This window comes from Vombatus ursinus, unplaced genomic scaffold (assembly GCF_900497805.2).
Source record: "Vombatus ursinus unplaced genomic scaffold, bare-nosed wombat genome assembly UNPS02014768.1, whole genome shotgun sequence".
In the NCBI taxonomy this organism is placed as follows: Eukaryota; Metazoa; Chordata; class Mammalia; order Diprotodontia; family Vombatidae; genus Vombatus; species Vombatus ursinus.
In genome coordinates, this window is record NW_020954546.1 from 14,249,120 (window position 1) to 14,269,923 (window position 20,804).

Consider the following 20,804-nt stretch of genomic DNA (forward strand, 5'->3'; position numbering starts at 1 on the left):
GTGATCGTTCAGAAATGTTGTTTTCTAACGAGCAATTCTTCTAAGAGCATCAGATATCTCAGGATAAATTGATAGGGTCCAAGATAGTTTAAAAATGATGACTCCTACGTATAGAGTTTTAGCTTTTATTTTTTTCTAATAGTTAATTCCATGATTTTCTTTTTTGTTTTTTACTGGTACAGTGAAAGAAGAATGGTACGCCAGGATCACCAAATTAAGAAAGATGGTAGATCAACTGTTCTGCAAAAAATTTGGTAAGCACATTGATCAGTGCTTATATTCTACAGTAAAGTGATTTCATATTAAAAATGAAGGGTCTCTTGAAATCCTCTGTCACCATCCCCCACTCCCCCCCCCCCCAAAAAAGAAATTAGATGACCAACTGTAGCTCTATTGATTTAAATGCTTGGCCATGGTGCTTTTGAAGAAATATTAATTAGTAAATGCAGTAAACAGAACAGTAATACCTCATATAATGCCTGAGAATTTTTTAAAAACTTGAATATAATGGTCAAATTAAATTGGCAAACTGAGAAAGTTTGGGATATTTTAAAAAATGGCCTTTCCCATATCTTTATGCTACATCAGATTTAGGAGTTGGTCAGTAAGCATTTATTAAATTTCTGCTATTTGCTAAGCAATGTGTTTAGCACTAGGAATGCAGTTGAAAGATGAAAGAGTCCCTGCTCTCCAGAATTTGCTACTTTTAGTCTCATGGGAGTGACAACATGAAACCAACCATGTACAAAGAAGGTATAGACAGGATAAATAGATAAATAACAGGGATCAGGAAAGGCTTCCTGGAGAAGGTGGATTTTAGTTGGGACTTAGAGGAAGCCAGAGAGGTCAGTGGTCAGAGGGGAAGAGGGAGAGCGTTCTAGATGTGGGGACAGCCAGCAAAAATGCCCCAAGCCTAGAGGTGGAGGTTTTTGTTTGTGGAACAGCCAGGAGGCCTGTGCCACTGGATGAACAAGACCCAACTGGGGAGTACAGTGTAGTGAGACGGGAAAGGTTTCTGTGAAGTGGCCACAAGCAAAGCACTACATACGGGGAAAGGTTAAGCAACAGGTCCCTCTCTGTAGCTGCAGGGTGTGCATGTTGGCTGCCTTGATTGTTAGAGATTATTAGAACGTTCTGGCTTTTTGTCAAAGATGCACTCTTGATTTTCTCTCTTTGTACAGCTGAGGCCTTGGGAAGCACTGAAGCCAAGGCTGTGCCTTACCAGAAGTTTGAGGCACATCCGAATGATCTGTATGTGGAAGGGCTCCCAGAAAACATTCCTTTTAGAAGCCCATCCTGGTATGGGATCCCAAGGCTGGAAAAAATCATTCAAGTGGGCAACAGAATTAAATTTGTAATCAAAAGGTAAGTTAATATTGGGGTACAAAAAAAAATGGCTTCTCTTTTATGGGCCTTGGTGGGAAGGTGTTTGTGACACGCCCAGCCTTGCGTGCATTGGGTCCCCTCTCTGGCCTCTGCGCCTGGCGTCGCTTTCGGTTTTAAATGTTGAGGCTTTGGAGTGCCCCTAGCTATTCTCTGCCTCCATCGTGACCCACGAGATGATGTTAGGTTGAAGAAGGATGAGGGAAGCTGCTGTCGGATGATAGATGGAAGGGCTGATGGGAAGAGGGAGGAGGAGGAGTAGAGGAGGGGCGGGGAGTGGGCTTGCAGAGCTGGGCTGCTGAGGCTAGAGCTTGGGGAAAGTGAGGGAAGGCAGGAAGGAGCTCAGGTTGGAAAGCTGCTGCAGATTGGAATGGCTGGTCCCGTGCCTCCGTTGGAGGTCTTCTAGGTAGGGGTTTGAGGACCGGGGGGGAGGGGGGCAGAGACAGGGCATATTGTAGAGGCTGTCTTGGAAGAAATGCCCCTGGGGTGGGTGAGAAGTCCCTTCAGCTCCCCAGGAGCAGTTTCCTGGTTGTGTGTCACTGCTGTAATGAGCTCCCAGTGTACTGCAATGGCAGTGAAGCCATTTCCAAAAGGATGAAATCACTTAAAAAGAATAAAAAAAATCTTCAAATAGTAAACCCTTTAGATAATTATTAGTTCTTCAGAAAGAAGAACATAGTTTAAAAAGAGAGAGACATATCAAAAAATGAAATCTCTAATTTTAATCAGTTCTGACCAGCACAAAGTGCCTGGTCTTGATCTAGGGGCCTGTTGGTTGCTGAAGGCTCTGAGATGCATAGTGATTGAGTTGTTGCCCACCAGGTACATTATACTGGTTTGGCATAAGTATAATGCCTAAGTATAAGGTAATAACAAAAGGATTCACCTGCCCAAAGCGATGTGTGAAAACGAGGTTGGAGGGAACCACTTTAGCTGGGGCTCAAGAGTGGCGAAAGAATTCTTCACAGGGCTGTGTCACAGGCTGAGTAGTTCTGGTCTGATGGGAAGAGCAGGGACTTTGGCATTAGAAGACCCGAGTCCTGTGCCTGGGTTACCTTGGGCAAGTCATGAATCTAGGTTAGCACCTGAGGCTGTGGGTACATTTGTCAAATGAATTGATTAAGCTGGGTGATGTCACAGGACCTTCCAGCTGTGAGCCCCATGATCCTCAGTAGAGATGAGTGAGGCGTCCGTTGCAGGGCTGGCCTTAGAGGGGGCATCTAGAGTTTCCCTCTATAATACTTAGGCCGTTTCCATTGAAGTACGATCTGTTGGCTGGAGCTCATCATTCTGTTTTCTCTGTTCTCCCCGCCCCCATCAGATTTAAAAGGCAATTTAACTTGAATTTCATATGTCTATTTTATTAGCATTGTGATCCCTACACTCAGTAATTAATATATGTAGTTGCATTAGGAAGTTTAATTAAGAATGAAGCCTTATTCCTTGAATTCCATCACTGCTTTTCACAAATAATCTGCTAATGTGCCTAAAATTACAGACCAGAGCTGCTGACTCACAGCACCCCGGAAATAACTCAGCCCCGAACCAATACCCCAGGTAAGACCGCTCTCCACTATTGTCGTGTGCACGTTGCACGCCTACTTTAATTTCTCCCACCTTTCAATTTTGTTCTGAGATTGATTTTCAGATATCTTTGGATCAAAGCATATGATTAAAATTTGATTTTAGGCACAGGAAATAGTTTTCTTCAGACCTTTTGAAACCCATGTGCGGTTGGTTATAAGGTAACAATGGGCAAAGGAAAAGTCGTAAACTCGATTTCATTTTGCTTTTCCCCAGTGAAAGAAGATTGGAATGTGCGAATTACTAAACTACGGAAGCAGGTGGAAGAGATTTTTAATTTGAAATTTGGTACGTTCAGATCATGACCAAGCGACCCCGGCCCAGGGTGGGGGGGGGGGGGGGCCACTCTGAGCTGTTGTTGAGAGTTAGATTCTCACTTTGCTGAAATAAGTTTGCTTCTCCCTTTTGATCCTGCTCCGTTGTACTCCCCAACATGCTAGCAGACCCCTCCAGAGGGAGAAGAGCAGGTCACAGAGTGAATGTTTGCAGTTTGGATTAACAACCACCTGGGTTTGCTATGTTTGGCAAGGGGAAGATGAAAGAAGCAACATGTGTTTCAATCACCTTCTTGGTTAATACAAAAAGCCCACATCTGTGTCATTAAACAGACCTTGGGGACTTTTGGAATACAGGGAAACAAGCAAGAAATCTGAACTTATACATTACCTGGCTTAGAAAATAAAACATTGCTATTTTCCGTTGTTTAGCTCAAGCTCTGGGACTTACTGAGGCCGTCAAGGTACCGTATCCAGTCTTTGAATCCAATCCTGAGTTCCTCTATGTGGAAGGCCTGCCAGAAGGAATCCCTTTCCGAAGTCCCACCTGGTTTGGAATTCCACGGCTTGAAAGGATTGTCCGTGGAAGTAATAAGATCAAGTTTGTGGTTAAAAAGTAAGTGGCATATGACAGCCTGCCGTGTCTTTAGTCACCTCGGCACAGCCAAGCGCGGGGGATGGAGCATGCCGTCGCAGCGCAGCCCAAAATCTCATCCTGCTGTTGCTGCTGAAAGGTCTGGTCTGTTATCCCGGCCTTTTCCATCACTTTTGGAGAACGTGCATGAGCGCAGCTTTTTGTTTCACAAGAGTTAGGTAGTCGAAATATTTTTCTGGATACTTGAGAATTTCCTGAGTGAAAGGCATGATCAAAATTCAGGCCTTTATTGTGCCTGCAGCTGCTGTTATCCTTGTTAGCATCTGATGGCTTAATGATTAAAGGATTCCCAGCAAGGCCTGCCAGAGATCACTCACACTGGACGAAAGAAAGCCGTTGGGCAGAATTTTAGGAGTGCCCTAGCCCTGCCTTTGTCTTCAGTGCTGGTGGCTGTTGAACTTTGTAGCTTTGGGTCTGACTAGAGTAGACACACGCTGTGTGTGCTGTGTGCGTGGGCTGAGCAGTAGCTGCTGCGGATGTTGAAGCTGCTTCTAACAGTATTTTCATGGACCCTGTTAAAAGTCATAAGGCAGAAATTCATCACAAAGCAGCTGAAGATTGCTTCCCCGTCACACCTTTTGGGAGAAGTGCTGCAGTCACACTTCGGTCGTCACTGAGACCTCATAGGGTGTGGTGGGAGGGGCCAGTGGGGGGGCCCCTCACTCTTCTGAGGGGCCCTGCTCTCCCTCATTTTTGCACGAGGCTTCCACAGAGAAGCGCATTGCAGATAAAGCAGGTGTCACGGCGCATCAGGGAGAACCCTGGGGGTCCCTCCCCCTCAGCCACTCTACGGCTGTGTGTACATTGGGGCGGGTCCCTTCCACCTCTGAGTAGCGTCCTCTTGCCAAGTTAATGCATCGGAGTGAACGGTCTCTGGTGGGGCATGGCGGTGTGGGCTTGAGTGGTACAGGCTGAGATGACCTTTTCTTCTTCTCATTCGTAGGCCGGAGCTGGTTCTTTCCTACTTACCTCCAGGAATGGCCAGTAAAGTCAACACTAAAGGTAAGAGAGAAGGACTCCCCAGGGATTCGGGGCACCTGGCAAACGTGGGTAGACTGGCTGTGCACCAGGCACTTTTCTGTCAGTGGTGCGTTGAAACCTTGTTTGCATCACATCCCCGGGGGTCACGGCTCCCCCACCCCACGTCCCAATGCAGCACGCCATCCTCAGTGTCTGCATTGCTCTGCTTTGCAGCCTTGCAGACCTCGAAGAGAGCGAGGAGCCCCGGCAGCAACTCCAAGGTGCCGGAGATCGAGGTGACCGTGGAAGGTGAGGCCACGCTGCTGCCCAGCTCTGAGTCCTTGGGGACACTTTCACCATCCTTCAGTGCAGTGCCAGGGTGGTGTCTGATTTATGGGGTGGCGACATTCTTGTGATGGGATTTGGGGGTTGGGGCTTGTTCTGTAAGGTTCCCTTAGTCACTAGACAAGAGGCAGAGTTGACTGATTGACATTTGTTTTTATTGGAAAGAGACCATCATGTAGTAAAGAAATCCCATTTTATTTGATTTTTTTTCTTTTTTGCTCTCTGAGGAAGGGTATAGGTTTACCGGAAGAGGGCCTAAGGCCTTCATTGAGATTGTTGGATGAGTCAGAAGTGGCTGACCCCCCGCTCACCAGAGCCATCACAGGGCTCAGGTTGACCTTGGAAGTGACAGGCCCATGCAGAGGGGCAGCAAACCCATGCTGGGAGTGACCTGTAAGAGGTGTCCTCAAGGGGCAAGGATGCTTAGCGCAGGAGGGGGTAGAGGAGTCTCTGAGGAGCACTGTGCTCTTCCTTTTGTCATGGACTGGCTTTTGAAACGGTGCCCTAAAATTGTCACACCTTGTTTATACGTAGTAGTAGTCGGTGTTTGGGGAGCTCTTAAAGAAAGCCCTGGCCAAAATTGACCGGGGTATAGGAAGCCTCACCAGTTCATCCCAGGAAGCTACCCAGAGCTCTAGAGAGCTGTTGGTCTTCTAATTGTATTTCCTTTTTTTTTAGGCTTTGTCAGGGACAGCTGTGCTGTTGGCCTGAACATTTTAGACAACCAGAGGGCCTGAGTGGTGGTTATACTCTGAGGGGAGCGAGGAGTTACAAGTGGAAGGAGAGGCGGGGAGGGAAGTGGGGAGACCTGGGATTTGGGCCAAGGCAGAGAGGCAGGAGCCAGTGTGGACAGGGCTAGATTCAGAGAAATGTTAACTGGCTGGGTGTGGGCAGTCTCTTTACCCATGTTGGTTCAGTGAGTTTTTCAAGTGAGAATTCAGAAGCAGCAGCAGATAAAGGATTAGAAAAAGAACTTGAAAGTAGTAGAGCATTTTTTGGTTGTTTAGCTTAGGCAAAAAAAAAAGTTGAATGACTAGGTCAGTGTCATTCATGGAGGAGCAAAAAAAAGAAAAGAAAAGAAAGAAATGACATTAAATCTAAGCTGAGAAGATTTCCGTTTGCCAGGGAAATCCATCCCCTAGATGTGTACCTCTAGCCCGGTCTCTCTCCATCAGACGTGGCCTGGCCCCCCATCTCTGTGGACACTTCTACCCAAGTGTGCTGCTCCCCATGCCTTCCCCATCTCTCTCTCTGCGCAGGAGCCGCCCTCAGCTTTCCCCTGCTATGTCATCTTCCACATCTGCTTGCTTGCCTGCCTCCCCTCTGGCCTCCGACTTCTCTTGCCACCCTTTTTCCTTGCCTGCTGCTGGGATCCCACCTTCAGTCTCTTCCCCTCCTGGTGGATCTGTTTGCCTTTTCGCAGATTGGACTTGAGAATGTCCAGCCTTTAGTAGTTCCCCATTCTCTACACATTAAAACCTAGCACGTAAGGCCCTCTGGGATCTCTCTTCAACCAACTTTTCCAGCCAAATACCTGACCCTGGAGGTCTTTAGGAAAGAACAGACACCGATCTGTATTGTATAGAGTACTTGACATGTATTTGAAGAGAGAAGGGTGCACCAGGCAGAAAGGTCATTCCTCAAGGCCCCTTCTAGAATGAATTTTCTCTGATTCTATATGAAGAAAGACCCGATTAATACACGTGTGTGTTCTGTCTGCCCTTCTTCAGTGTGTCTGTAAGCTTGGTTTGACCCTTTTGTGTCTAGAGAAGAAAGAGTTGTAAAGTTAAAATGTTTTACAAAAATATAATATATACTGGTAACTACTCGTTAGAATAAAATATAAAAGTGACTTTCTAACAGAAGATTAGGATCTGGTTGAGGAAGTGACCTGAAACAATAAGCTGACTTTAAAGTGACAGACTCTTAGATATCTCTAGAAAGACGGTCAGGCTTCAGACAGGTCAGAGGCAGTCAGCGGGGTTTGTAGAAGCAGAAGAAAGGAGGGGGCGTGTTTCAGCGAGTCAGCAACAGAATGAAATGTTCTTTACTTGGCCTAGACTGGGGGTGGAGGGTGGAGTAAGGGTTGGGGGTACAGAGAAAGATAGCCATATGATCCTTGCCTTCTAGAACCTTGTATTCTAATGGGGAGAGAACATGGTTCTGACCCAACAAAATAGAAGCGGGCTTCTTTGGAGGTCATCTAGGAGGGTGAGGTTAGGGTGGGCTGGGGCATCTATTGAGATTGGGTCATGAGAGCCTGTATCAGTGTGCTGGCCTTGTGCATGGAGAGGGACGTCTACTAGATGTTGGGAAGAGAGATGATTGGATGTTTGGGGTGAGTGCAAATGAGGTGGCAGGCCTCACATGGTTGGGAGGATGGTGCTGCCTTCATCACTAACAGGGAAATTTGGAGGAGGGAAAAGTTTTGGAGAAAAGATAGGGGCTTCTGTTTTGTGCAGAATGAATTTGAAATCTTTAAGAGACGTCCAGTTCACGGTGTTTGGTAGACATTGAGACTGAAAGTCAGTAGAGGGGCTAGGGCCAAAGAAATAAATGTGAAAATCATCTGCTCAGAGATGACAGTTGAACCCTTGGGAGGTGATGAGATCACCAGGAGAGATAGTAAAGGGAGAAGAGATGACTGCCAACAGTAGTTAGTGGCTATGACCTGGATGAAAATCCTGGGAGGGAGACTGAGAATGGGGGTCAGACAGGGAGAAAGCCAGGAAAAACGGGCCATGAAACCAATGTGACGTCTAGTGGAAGGAGGCAAAGCCAGTCAATTTGGTGGTCACAAAGCTGCTGTTCCCTTTGGAGAAGGCAAAGTCTGGTGAATGAGGCGGGTGGATGCCAGACTGAGGAGAGGCAGGGAAGGCACGAATTGTAGGAAAGCAGAGAGGAGAGATGTAAGATGATATCTGGTCAATATCTAGTCAGAGGTTTGGTCAATAAACAGTTATAAAGAGCCTACTATGTGCCAGACCCTGTACTAAGCAATGGGGATACACTTAAAGGGGGAAAAAAGATAACTCCTGCTTGCCCTCCAGGAGCTTACCGTCTAATGGGGCAAAACAATACATGAAGGGAAGCTGGGGGGGGCAGGGTGTGACAGGGAGAGAAGGTATGATGTTCATGGAGTGGAAGTGATGGGAAATGAAGTCAGCTAGAAAATTCTGGACCCTCTGAGATAAAGGTTTTTAGAGGACCGAGGAGAAACAGGAGTGTTTGTAGGCAGCCAAGAAGGAGCCAGGAGAGAGGCAGAGACTGAAGATGGTTGGGAGGAATGGGGTCACTTGTGTTCATGTGAGGAGGTCCTGGGTGACATCAGCTAAGTGGTGTGAGAGAATAACAGCAATAGTAGCTGCCATTTATAGAGTGTCTACTGTGTGCCAGGCACTGGGTGAAGCACTTCACAGTTATCTCATTGTCTCCTCCCCACAGCTCTGTGGGAGGGAGGTGCTGCTGTTATCCCCATCTTACAGATGAGAAAACTGAGACAGGCAGAGGACAAGTAACTTGCCCAGGGCCACACAAGTGTCTTTGGCTTCATTCTTTTGGTGAAGTTCAAGGCAAGGTCCTTTTCTTCAAGGGAGCCGTGGGATGCTTGAAGAAGGGAAAGAGGTGTGGAAGAGGCATCGTGTGTTGTCATCCATATAGTCCCTTGGGAGGGGCCCTAGAGGATGGCCTTGTGGGTGGGATGATGTCACATCAGTGTAGGACAGCTGTCCAGCGGAGTGTGCCACGGAAGCTTGGCAAGACCTGACCAACAGGGGACGGAGGGATGACCATAGCGCACACTTGAACTGGTTCATCACTTGTGCGAGGGAAGGAGTGATTGATGGGTCCAAGGTACATGGTCTTTATTCTTCAATGGCTATTCCTTAGGATCGTATTCATTTGGTGAATAATCTTTATTTATGCATCTCTAGGTCCTAATAATAAGCCGCAAACTACAGCTGTTCGAACTCCTACCCAGACTAATGGTTCCAATACTCCGTTCAAACCTCGAGGGAGAGAATTTTCATTTGGTAAGCTTTTTTTCTCAGTTATTTCTATGGAGTTCATAATTTTTAGTTCTTAAATGAAAGGGAATTTTAATATGAACATTTTGCATCACCTAATTAGGCTTGTGTCTGTTTAGAAAATTTTGTTTGACCTGAGTTCACACTATGTCCATCTCAGTAGCACTTAAAGCCTGTACTTGGTCAGACTGAGGTTGTCAAGATTATCGTTATTATCATTTTGTTGGTTTTTGTACAAAATAACGTGATGGCCTTTTCCTTGGGAGGTTTGAGATAACCTGTGAAACGGTGCTACAGCTTCTGCTTTTGTCATTATTGCACTTGAAAACAGGAAAATCTCCAGACTGTATCTTGCAGAGATTTTTAGAAATGCTAAATGTCCTAGAAAGAGGTTGACTTTCTCTCAGATGCTCCCCACTTCTTTGCAGTGACCACTGAAGCTACCATATTAACTAGGCTTTGTTGTTTTCTTTCTTTGCAGAGGCCTGGAATGCTAAAATTACAGACCTCAAACAGAAAGTTGAAAATCTCTTTAATGAAAAATGTGGTAAGTATATTTTAAAACTAAATAAGTATTTCCTGGCTTTTAAAAATTTCAGGAAGGCAGCTGAAATCCTTAGTGTCCTGTCCTAGAATGTTGAATAAGGTGTTACCTTAGTGTGGCATGTGGTAACTCCCCAGAGAAGCCTCTTTCACTCAACAATCCTGGAGTGTCTCGATTACCTCTCTGAATCTCTTCTGCCCTGTTTGAAAGCCACTCGTGTGGCATGTGGAGGAGGGAAATTCAGGGCTTGGAGATTGTCGTGCCATGACCCCATTTCTGAATATCGTATCGCAACCTGCGTGTCTCACTCACGGAGCTCCATGCGTTCAGCCTGTGCTCAGATTTCTGTTCTCTTTCAGGGGAGGCTCTTGGCCTTAAGCACCCTGTGAAGGTACCATTTGCATTGTTTGAATCTTTCCCCGAAGATTTTTATGTCGAAGGTTTACCAGAGGGTGTGCCATTCCGACGACCATCAACTTTCGGCATTCCAAGACTGGAGAAGATACTCAGAAATAAAGCCAAGATCAAGTTTATCATTAAAAAGTATGGGAGTGAGGCTAATCCATTCCCTTCCATTGAGTATGCTTTGGCTAATTGCCTGTGGGGCATACCTAGAACTATCCTCCTCCAGTTTGCTTTCTAAAAAGTTAGATCAGATGCTAGTTAATGCTAAGAGATCCAGTCTTTGACAATGGGAAATGATGAAGTAAGGCACCAGATATCCCTTAAGTTGTCTGTCCCTGTCCACAGTGAAGGGCATGTCCTCGGGCAGCTAGTTTGGGTGTCTGCTTGCTTGGGAAAACTAGTGTGGGTCTACAACTCTTCAGTCCTTAAAGCATTTAGAATCCAGATTGTGTCCCTCCTCAAGAATTCTTGTTGATGATTTGAAGGTATGTTAACAATGGACGTAACAAAGAAAAGTTAGGGCAGAGGTTGTAATGCTCATCAGTTTAGCTGATTTCTCCAAGCCTATTTGTTGGTTGTGTGATTCAGGAGAGAAGACTTTGAAGGGATTGAAAATTTTAACTATTAAACATATTTAAGTTTCACTTATCCATAATATCCCTAGTCATTCGCTACTAGAGATAATTGTTGCATGACTGCCAGCAAAGATTTATTTACTTATGTTGTGTGTATTTTGAGTCTTTGGAATATGGAATTCCTTAGGTTAAAGTTTACTATTGTTTGGGTAGTTACAGTGTCATTTTACTGATAAAAATTACATCTTACCTTCATCTTTAGGCCTGAGATGTTTGAAACTGCCATTAAAGAAAGCACTTCCAAAAGCCCTCCAAGTAAGTATGATGAGAAGAACAGCATTTGAGAGTTTGTTACCAATCCAGATTACAAAGATACTGATTTAAAATTCTATTCCAGTGGATCTGTGATCTCATTGATCGGGGAAATTCCCTCCAGTGATGCAGATCACACTTCTGTGGGGCCTTCCACTGCCTCTTTTGAACGCATGAGCAGATGGATAAAACACACAGGCTGTCATGTATCCCTTGCTCCAGCTCTGTGACCAGCCCCTCCTGTCTTGGAGTCTTACATTTCTTTGTTGATGTCCTGTGTGCCCCTTTTCCATCATAATGCCCTGTCTGGGATGTCCTGCAGCCTGCTCACGCCTCCCGAGTGCCTCTCCACTGCCCGTGAGGGATCCTCACCTCCACTTCTTGGGAGATTGTCATGTTCTATGAATGACTGTAGCCATGCAACACAATATTGGTATTAAAACATAGGGCTTTGACTCAAGGAGAAGTGTGGCATCATTAAAACAGCTGCAGTTTTGCAAAGGAATCCAGCCTGCTCTCCTACCACTCAACCTTGAGCCCAGGTTAATGTCCATTTGTAGTATCTGCCAACATACCTATATCTATATATAGATATATGTCTATATACAGGTATATGTATTGATATATGTCCATAAAATAGAGAGATATGAGATGAGCTCTAACAGTTATCCACTCAAGTGGCATATTACAGTCTAGATAATCGTCATTCTTCATCCACTTGATTTTTCTTATGTGGATAGTTAGGCCAAATTCTTTCGAGTGATTCTGGATCTCATTTAGGAGGCTCTGCAGTGTTCTCGGGCTTGATGAAATCTCCACAATGTCACCCACAAAAAGGACCAATCTGGAGGACCTCACCATCTGTAGGGAATTCCTCTTTGACTTCGGACTCTGCGCTGGATCTCCTCCATAACACTGGTGAACACCTTTGGCGAGCATACATCTCCCTCTTTTATGCCTCAACTCAGTAGAAGGATCAGGAGGGTCAACAGGGTTATCTCTGTTATATCTTTTAAAGAATCTTGAATAATTTTGACCCATACGTGGGAGACAGACGCCTTGTTGGAGGAGAGCTTTTAAGGTGCCGTTTTTGCTCTACTCAAACAAAACTTTTTGACACAGTAAACAGCCCAGGGGGATTTTGTGTTCTCTGCCTCTTCCTAACTTACTGTGTAGTGGTAGAGGGAAAGTCTGCTGTAGAATACTGTTTGCAGAATTTTGACTCTTTCCTTTTAATTCCCTCTTCAGGCACACCCTGGATGTGTATATGTTTGTGCATAGATTTTCAGTCTCATACCAATTTCAGATAATTGGGGGAATAGTCAGAAAGGCTGCCTTTTGGGGGTAAGAGTGACTGAGGGTTTTGTGTACCTTCAGTGAGTCTTTCCCTCCTTCTGATACCTCTAGAACGGATCCTTGAAGGATACTACCTCCTTCAGGGAGCTCCTTGGGACACATTTGGTCTAATCCGGTGGCTTCTCCTCTTTTGCTTTCCTTCAGTGCACATCCAGCATTGTGATGCTCAGCAGAGTCCGAACATGGTGGTTTTGCCATCCCTTGTTTGTTATACAAAAACCTTGGCAGCCATTTTCTATCTTTCATCTCTTTTTTTGTCCTCTTTCCAGTTTCATCCTTAAATGCCCTCAAAATGGCTTTGCTTAGTTGGGTCTCTTACCAGTCTTTTTTTTTTTTTTAAATTGGTTTTCCCTCTACTGCTTCTCACTGTTTTATGAGGGTACACCACTCACAATCTTTTATACTTTCCTTCTCCATAAGGTTTTATAAACAAGTTCATAGGTGAAAACAGTGTTGCCTTTGGCTGCCCATCTCTCTGCTACTACTGTTTGACCAAGTGTGGCATTTTTTAAGGTTCACTTGGTCTCCCTTGTTAGAGCAGTGGATTTCTATTGGGTAACGTGTGTGTACAATTGTAATGACTATCATTGCCCTGTTTTTGTATGGTAGTTGTCGGTGACTTGTTTGAAGAGGTCAGGTTGGAGCTTTTCATTTCTTTCATTCCTTATCTTTTCCTCCTTTTTTATTTCTTTCACTCTGTATTTTTATCTTTACTCTAACAGTGGTGATCGATTATATGTACAGCTGACTAAGGAATGACTCTCACAGTGGTAACAAGTCATATCCTGTCATTTAAAAAAAGAGTTACTCCGTAATTTTCCTGCACCTCCCAGCTTTCTCCTCCAGAGAAGGTTTTCATGATGAGCACGTGTGAGACTTCTGTATAGTCTACAGTCCTTGGCCTCTCATCCCCTGTTCCAGCCCTGTTCTCACGTGTTCCACCTTTGCATTTGCCATCTGCACAGACGTCACTGAGTATCAGAGGCCATAGTGGTTTAATGTGGAGGAGGCTCTTCTCAAGTTCTTTGTACAATGTGTCTGCTTCTTCACCCTGTGCGGTGCGTGGGTGGCCAACTTTATTTTCAGTGGTCTTTTTGAAGAGTCAACTTGAGCTAATGAGCACATAGTGCAGTGGGAGAGGACCCAAGGTTCCACAAAGGGATGTTTCCTGTTGCCTTTGGGCACTGGATAAGAATGACAGCCATCCATAGCCATAGCCAAGTCTTTTGTTTGCCTTTCCCAGGAGAATCTGTGAGCCTTCCTTTTCCTGCAACTTCCGTTCTATCTTCTGGTTTTTGTTATCAGAAAAATGGTATCGAAGGCCTAGGCTGAGCTCCTCTAGTGTGGCCAGCATGTCACTGAGGATGGATCTCACATTCAGGGTGCCAGCCATCAAGTTTATCATTACAAACAGTTTTAAAGCTATGGTTGTCTTAGCAATTGCTTCCTCTTTTCTGCTGCTCGTCCACTTTTACTGCAGAAGCCAGAGGGAAGGGGCTGCACAGGACCAAGCGCCATTTTGGATCTTGTTTTCATGGGTTGTCATGGCCAAAGCATTCATTGCCAGGTGGCCAGCCTTCTGATGATAAGTGAGCTTCTCCAATTTGTCCCTAAAATGGTCCTTGGGCAATGGGCAGAGTCTCTTTACTAAAACCAAGACTTGAGTCTTGGCAGCCAGGCAGAATCTGCTAGAACTTCGTACAGCCTCCTGGAGTCCAGGGTCACCTCCAGAGCAGGATGAGGCTTCGGAGTAGGGCTTTGTGGAGGTCCAAGTCTTTGATGAGATGAGACGGAATCAAAATGAGAAATCCTCATTGTCTCGAATTGGAAAGTGTCTTTTCATTTGTTCATTCAGTAAGTACTTTTCGGGGTGGTACACACCAGTTTACTTGATTAAATGAAAGATAATAAAAGGAAGGCCATAGACTATCCTCAGGTGTCCTTCGGTCTCGTCAGAGACGCTGCTTCTGTGGAAAAAGACTCGCTTCCCCCTGTGCCATCCTATGTGGTGTGGACGGGGGCAGTGCTGGCCGTAGCCAAAGAGCTCAGGAGAGGTGTGCACCTGTCTGGCACCAGTCTAATACTAAGTTTCTGTTTTAAGGAAAAATTAATTCAGCCAATGTCACCACCACAGCGGCAGGGGTGGAAGACCTCAACATCATTCAGGTGACAATTCCAGGTATGGTGTCTGTTGTGTTCATAGCTGTTCTCAGTTACTCCGTGGGGTCTTGTGGGGTTTGTGGCTTGGTTGATCTCATGAGATGAGTGACCATCCTGTGTGCAAGCAACCCTGCTGCCCTCAAGAAGGAGACTGAGGCTGCAGCCTCTCCTTAATTGGTTTTATAATTGGGAACAATGTTCGACTTCATGTAAACTTAATAACCCCACTAGACCACAGTTACAAAGGAGATCACGAGTAGAGTTCTCTAGCAGAGTTGACTGTGACGTAGAGGTTGGATTATAACACTGTACGGTCACTTGAGCTTTTGCTGTGAGGAGTGTGCATTAATAGCTCTGCGTTTCCCTTTAAAATCTTACTAGATGACGAGAGTGAAAGACTATCCAAAGTGGAAAAGGCCCGGCAGCTGCGAGAGCAAGTGAACGATCTCTTTAGCCGCAAATTTGGTAAGTCTGGGGCTTTTCCCACCCAGCTTGCTAAGAGCCACACGTGGGATCACTCTGACTGGCGTAACGTCCCCAGGATCTCCTGACCGGGGCTGCCCAGCGAGAGTCCTGGCTCTTCCCTGACCACCCCCCCTCACGTCACCACTGACGTCCAAAACAAGTCTTAGTGGGGTTGGAGCCCCTTCTCAGTGTGTGAAGGGAGAAGCGGCGGCAGCCCCGGCGACAATGCTTTCGTTATTCTGTCGGTGTTGTATAACAAGGAGGAAGGATGGCGTAGCGAGGGCCACGGGGCTGCGGTGACCCCTGGCGTCCTTCTTTCTTCCTCTAGATTCAAGATTGTCTTTGCAAATGCCTCATTTGAGCCTCACAAGAACCCTGTGAGGTGATTGCTGATGTTATCCCCACTTTGCAGTCAGTGAAACTGAGGTTAGGTGACTTATCTGGTCACGCGGCTAGGATTTGACCTCGGGTCTCCCCGCCTGCAGGCCCAGCATCACCAAACTACCTCTTCAGTCACCAGAGCTTTGAGCGATGGTACTGCGTGCGCTGTAGACTCGTAGGGATTGTGGTGAAGCTCTCTCTATAATGGCTTCGTTACTTGTGGAGAGTCTCACTTCAGGGATTACTGTCGTGTACTGTAAAAATGCTGTTTGAAATGCGAAGGGGATTCCTTGAGGGAAGAGCTGGATGGCTTAATCTCCAGCCAGTGAAGAAGAACTGCCATGTGCTCTTGTTGGTGTTCTCTGTCCCAGGTGAAGCCATCGGCATGGGCTTTCCCGTGAAAGTCCCCTATAGGAAAATCACCATCAATCCTGGCTGTGTGGTTGTGGATGGGATGCCCCCTGGGGTGGCCTTCAAAGCCCCCAGCTATCTGGAAATCAGCTCCATGAGAAGAATCTTAGATTCAGCAGAATTTATCAAATTCACTGTCATTAGGTAAGTTTCCAAAAAAGTTGTCCCTAGTCACTATCCCAAGAGTGGTGGCCACAGGGAATGGTGAATTCTGTGAACAAGTGGGCAGCTGGCCCCCTGGAAGGCCCAGGTGATGCTCACTGTGAGCCAGAGCAGAAGCTGATTCTATGTGATTTCAGCGCGGAGATTCTGAGGCACATGAGGCACAGGAAAATGCAGACTGGGGATGGCTCCCCTTCTCATGGAGCTTAAAGAGTCCAGTGAACTGGATGGCAGATGGGAACACTCTCACAAGAAACAGCACCTGGGCCGGGCACAGGAAAGTGCTGTCCCTGGACTGTGAGGTCAGGGTAGTGTAGAGGAAAGACTGCCTGGAGGCGGCCAGGGAGGCTTCGTTGGGGCAGTTAACCTTTGGATTGGGCTTCACTCGGTGGGCAAGGATTCAGCTGATTGGAGAGGATTTTAGAGGGAGCTTCTTGTCCTAGCCGGCATCATGTGGAAAAGCTTTAAAGATTAGTGGGGACCCGTTGAGCCATTGAGGGGTGATAGACCAGCCGGCAGGTTATTGTTGAGTCGTTTCAGTCGTGTCTGACTCTCTGTGACCCCATTTGGGGTTTTCTTGGCAAAGAGCCTGGAATGCTTTGACATTTCCTTCTGCAGCTCGTTGGACAGATGAGGAAACTGAGGCAAACAGGGTGAAGTGACTTGCTTAGTCAGTACAGCTAGGAAGTGTCTGGAGTCGGATTTTGACTGCAGCACCTAGCCGGCCTAGCCAACATAGAGATCTGTAAAATTCGTCTGGCATCACTAGACTAAAGGTGGATTACAGGGAAGAAAAACTGGAGTGTCCTTAGCCCACATCTCTGTTGCTATTAGTAGAATGGGACGGATGTTGGGTAAGTGTTTATAATAAAATATTGCTGCCAGGGCTGATCGTTTTTGAGACGTAGGGTATTTTTCTGACCTTGTTCTGTAAGACCCACCCCACTCCCTAACTCTAGACTGGGCACACCCTTGCACGGACCACAGTCTCTTGCCTTTGTGCGTCTAGATCTTTGGACACGTACCAGTTATTCTGGACTGGCGCATTGTGCCATACTGTGCCCTTTCTTACTCACACTCTCCTGACCTCCTTATCTGTGTCCTTCCCTAGAATCTTGTCCCTGCAAAATAATTAACTCCCCTCCCCTCCACACACATCCGTCAACAGTGTTGGCCCCACCTGACGTACTGCAGACCCTCTGGCAGGAATATATAGAACTATGGGCCTTGACCCCACCTGCAGACCCTCCCCTTGGTTCTACCTGTTGCAGATGGGTGACAGGTGTCATCCAAAAGATTGTCTTGTGGAGATGATGGAACCAATTGCTTTAGGTTATTCATGAGTCACTTGTGTAGTTAACAAGCTCAGCAAAGTCCTTCCTTGACTTGAGGGGATTCTGCACCCAAAGAGAGAAGAATGGGAATAGGCTAGAATCACAGAATTGAATGTTGGAAGAATTGTCACGGGTCATCTGGTGCAATTCGTATCTGAGAAGAAATTTCTATTATAACCTGCCCACAAGATGGTTTTTAAGATTATGATTGGAGATCTCCAGTGAGGGGGATCCCAGCACTCCCTGAAGCAGCGTATTGTAATTATGACCAAGCATTTCCTGGCCTTGGTTGTAAATGTGCCCCTTTTCCATTTTCCCCCAATATTCCCAGTTCTGCCTTAGGCCTTATCCCTCTTCTGCATGGTAATCCTTGAGGTATTTAAAGACATCTGTCACCCCCCAGGATTTAGCCTGGCAAGATGTTTGAATCCTGACTCTCTCATCCAGCTCCTCCCAGCAGCACATCCCTAGGCTGTCGGGGAGAGTGGCTAACATGCCTCTGCCTTCAGGGGATGGCCAGTGAATCACGGGGGCCACCCCTCCCTTGAGGCAGTTTCCCTCATGCCATGGGAACTTTCTTAGTGTTTCCTAGCTTGGGTCTCTTTGGAAAACAGCTACATTATCCTGCTTTTTCCCTTAGAGCTGTAGTAATCTTGGTAATCTTCTGGCTTTTGTCCTCAAAATGGCTCTTGGAGCAAGGCATTGAGCTAGAACTTCTGGTTGGACCTCTCTTTGCCTGCTAAAGTCCTTCTAATCTCTGATGTCAGGTACCAGCCTTAATGAAGAGGATTGAGGTATGGGTGGGTGCACGAAATAGGTGATGGTTGAATCCCGGTCACTGAGACACGAGCTGTCACTGTGCTAACACCAGCTTTGGGCAGTGAATCACAGGATCATTAGTGAAGAGCAGGTTGTGGAGGGGGAGGGAGGTTCGGGGCGACGAGAAGCTCCTTCTTGAGGAAACAGTTTGGATATGTTTAAGCCTGTGGAGAAGAAAGATGCACATTGAAACATAAAGCACCATGCCTCTCTTTTTCAGACCTTTTCCAGGACTTGTCATTAATAACCGTGAGTATTTCATGAGATTATAGGAGTTGGGAAGGACCTAATAAGATTGGTATTTGTTGAGTGTAACACTTCCCATGGTCACTGTTCCTTTGTCTCTGCACTAGGAATGGGTGTGTGTGTGTGTGTGTGTGTGTGTGTGTTTTTATTGCTTGGGTTTTATTGGCAAGACATTAGGATTTGACAGTCTGACATGGTGATGTTCTTCTATCCCCTCAATTTGAAAGACAGTTTCCCGCATTTGATGAGTGTAGGCTTTCATTAGAGCTCTTTAGGGAAAACTCAGAAATTAATCTTTGTTGATCGGAGCAAGGGAATGATTTAAGCACGATTTGGACTTTAGTATAGTGGGCATAACCAGTCACCTTCCAGCCTTCCCCTGTGGTCTCTGGGCCATCCTGGATACAAAAAGGCAAGCCAGGAGAGAGTCTGCACTCCAGCAATAGGCCTTGTTTCAGATGCTCATGAAAAAGTCTGATAAATAGGACAAAAGCCACATTGAAAATGCTGGGCCTATCTTAGTGGACTAGAATGCCACAGTATGATTAGGATTAATACTGCAGCTGATGAAGACTTTTAAGCTAATGGATAGCTGGCTTATTTGTTAGACATGGTGCAAATTCTGACTCCATGACTTGTTGTCACTTAGGAAATGATTATATAGTTTAGCTTGGCCATGTTCACATTAAACATGTTGATACATAGAATGATCTGACTAGGTTTTACAGCATTCAGACGACAGCTGTGGATCCTGGACCCCCTTCACGTGGGGCCTGTTGTATGCATGCATGCAGTGCGGTGCCTCAGATCTTGTCAGCTTGTCAGTCAGGAGACTAGATAGAAGCACGTTAACGTGCCCTGAAGATGATTTCTCTTTTAAACTCATCCAATCATGTCACTTACTTTCTCAGAGTTGGTTGATCAAACTGAATCAGAAGGCCCAGTAATACAAGGTATGTGCAACAACATAAACCATTATCCCCACCAAGATTATCCATAATAAACTCCAGATCCCCATGACCCAGGGGAGATGCTGTCAGGTTGCTCTTGAAAATCAGCTCCCAAAGTACAAGGCATATTAGCCTCTGTGTCAAGGAGAGAGAGACTTTTTCAGGGGACTTTGTGTTAGTCTGAGTGGTTGTAGCAACAGTGGCATGGGGGTCCCCAGCAAGACAGCCAGCTGGTTCTGTCGCAGAACACTGGGGAGCTGTGTTGGGAAGGGACAGGACTGTAGGAGGTATTTGGGGGTGCACTGGCCAGCGGTAGGAAAGGATCCACCTCTCCTGCTTTGGGCGTGGAGTATGTGGGCAAGTGTCCATTAGAATGGGCAGCATCTTTGGACTGCCTTCAGATTGGGTACCGACTGTTGGGAAAAGACCTACTTGGTCATGAATTCCACATGCTCCACGTTGCTTTTTGTTGGTGATCATAGCAGGGGGCTGGGTTCTGGGGGTGCCCTTGTTCATCACATGAGACGGTACATTGTGAAGGAGCAAGAGGTGCTCTGTCTGCCCTGCTTTTAGCCATGAACACATCCTCGTCAGGGCACTGCAGTCTTGGATACGTCATTTATGACTTTTCATCTAACAGTTTTTGACTAACTTTTAAAGGCATTAGAAAAAACTGTGTTTCTTTTTTCTGTATAGAATCAGCTGATCCAAGCCAGTTGGAGGTTCCTGTGACAGAAGGTATTCAGGGTTGTTGGAAAGGGAATTTATGCCCTCTCTTAATTAGGAAAAGAGGATTAGATGTGGTCTTTGTAAAAAGTGTTTCAGTAGAACCAAATGACCGCTTTGTTCTCTTGTTTCTGCATGAAGATTATTTGTTGGTTTGCATAAATACATTTTATAACATTTTCTAAGATTACTGGAGGGTTGTGTAATTCATTTGGGCCCTTTTATTTCCAGACATTTTAGACATTTTAAGGATCCTAAATGAGATATAAAGGCTTACATAGGCAAAAAAAAACAAAACTCTGGCATAAGTTGGACAATGTATTTCTATATCCAGAGTATTTTTTTCTATAAATAAATACCTAAGACAAGATGAGAGTTGGTTTTATTGCCACAGAAATGCAATTATTTCCTTGACAATATTATGACCTAAACATATTGAAATTTTTATTATATTGCATCTTAATAGAGTAATTAAACACTTTATTGTGATGGGCGTTGATTCATTACATTGGCTTTCCTGGCATTATGCAAGTGACTATTGTTTTCTCTTTTGGTAGATATAAAGGAAACGGAAGGAAGTTCTCAGATCAAACAGGAACCAGACCCCACGTGGTAGACCTCTTCATTCCTAGGGTAAATGACTTATATATCGGATGAAAAGGGGCAATTTTTGTTTGTTTTTTTGTAGTTTGTGTTTGTTTTGTTTTTGGTGGGGGTTTTTTTGTTTGTTT

General features: G+C 45.7%; 1 protein-coding gene across 9 annotated transcripts in view; it reads left to right on the forward strand.

The window, feature by feature from the left end:
* The window catches only part of GTF2I (general transcription factor IIi), a 91,104-nt gene that overhangs the window by 68,077 nt on the left and 2,223 nt on the right, over positions 1–20,804 (forward strand). For all 9 annotated transcript variants that reach the window (XM_027861975.1, XM_027861977.1, XM_027861976.1 and 6 more), the window contains 19 exons: positions 183–254; positions 1,182–1,365; positions 2,882–2,940; positions 3,184–3,255; positions 3,675–3,858; positions 4,841–4,899; positions 5,092–5,166; positions 9,135–9,233; positions 9,709–9,774; positions 10,131–10,314; positions 11,014–11,066; positions 11,844–11,981; positions 14,521–14,598; positions 14,961–15,044; positions 15,797–15,980; positions 18,372–18,400; positions 19,309–19,350; positions 20,044–20,085; positions 20,631–20,706. In XM_027861975.1, the coding sequence (XP_027717776.1) occupies positions 183–254; positions 1,182–1,365; positions 2,882–2,940; positions 3,184–3,255; positions 3,675–3,858; positions 4,841–4,899; positions 5,092–5,166; positions 9,135–9,233; positions 9,709–9,774; positions 10,131–10,314; positions 11,014–11,066; positions 11,844–11,981; positions 14,521–14,598; positions 14,961–15,044; positions 15,797–15,980; positions 18,372–18,400; positions 19,309–19,350; positions 20,044–20,085; positions 20,631–20,689 (1,763 nt within the window). In that variant the 3' untranslated portion in view covers positions 20,690–20,706. The remainder of the gene's footprint in view (positions 1–182; positions 255–1,181; positions 1,366–2,881; positions 2,941–3,183; positions 3,256–3,674; positions 3,859–4,840; positions 4,900–5,091; positions 5,167–9,134; positions 9,234–9,708; positions 9,775–10,130; positions 10,315–11,013; positions 11,067–11,843; positions 11,982–14,520; positions 14,599–14,960; positions 15,045–15,796; positions 15,981–18,371; positions 18,401–19,308; positions 19,351–20,043; positions 20,086–20,630; positions 20,707–20,804) is intronic.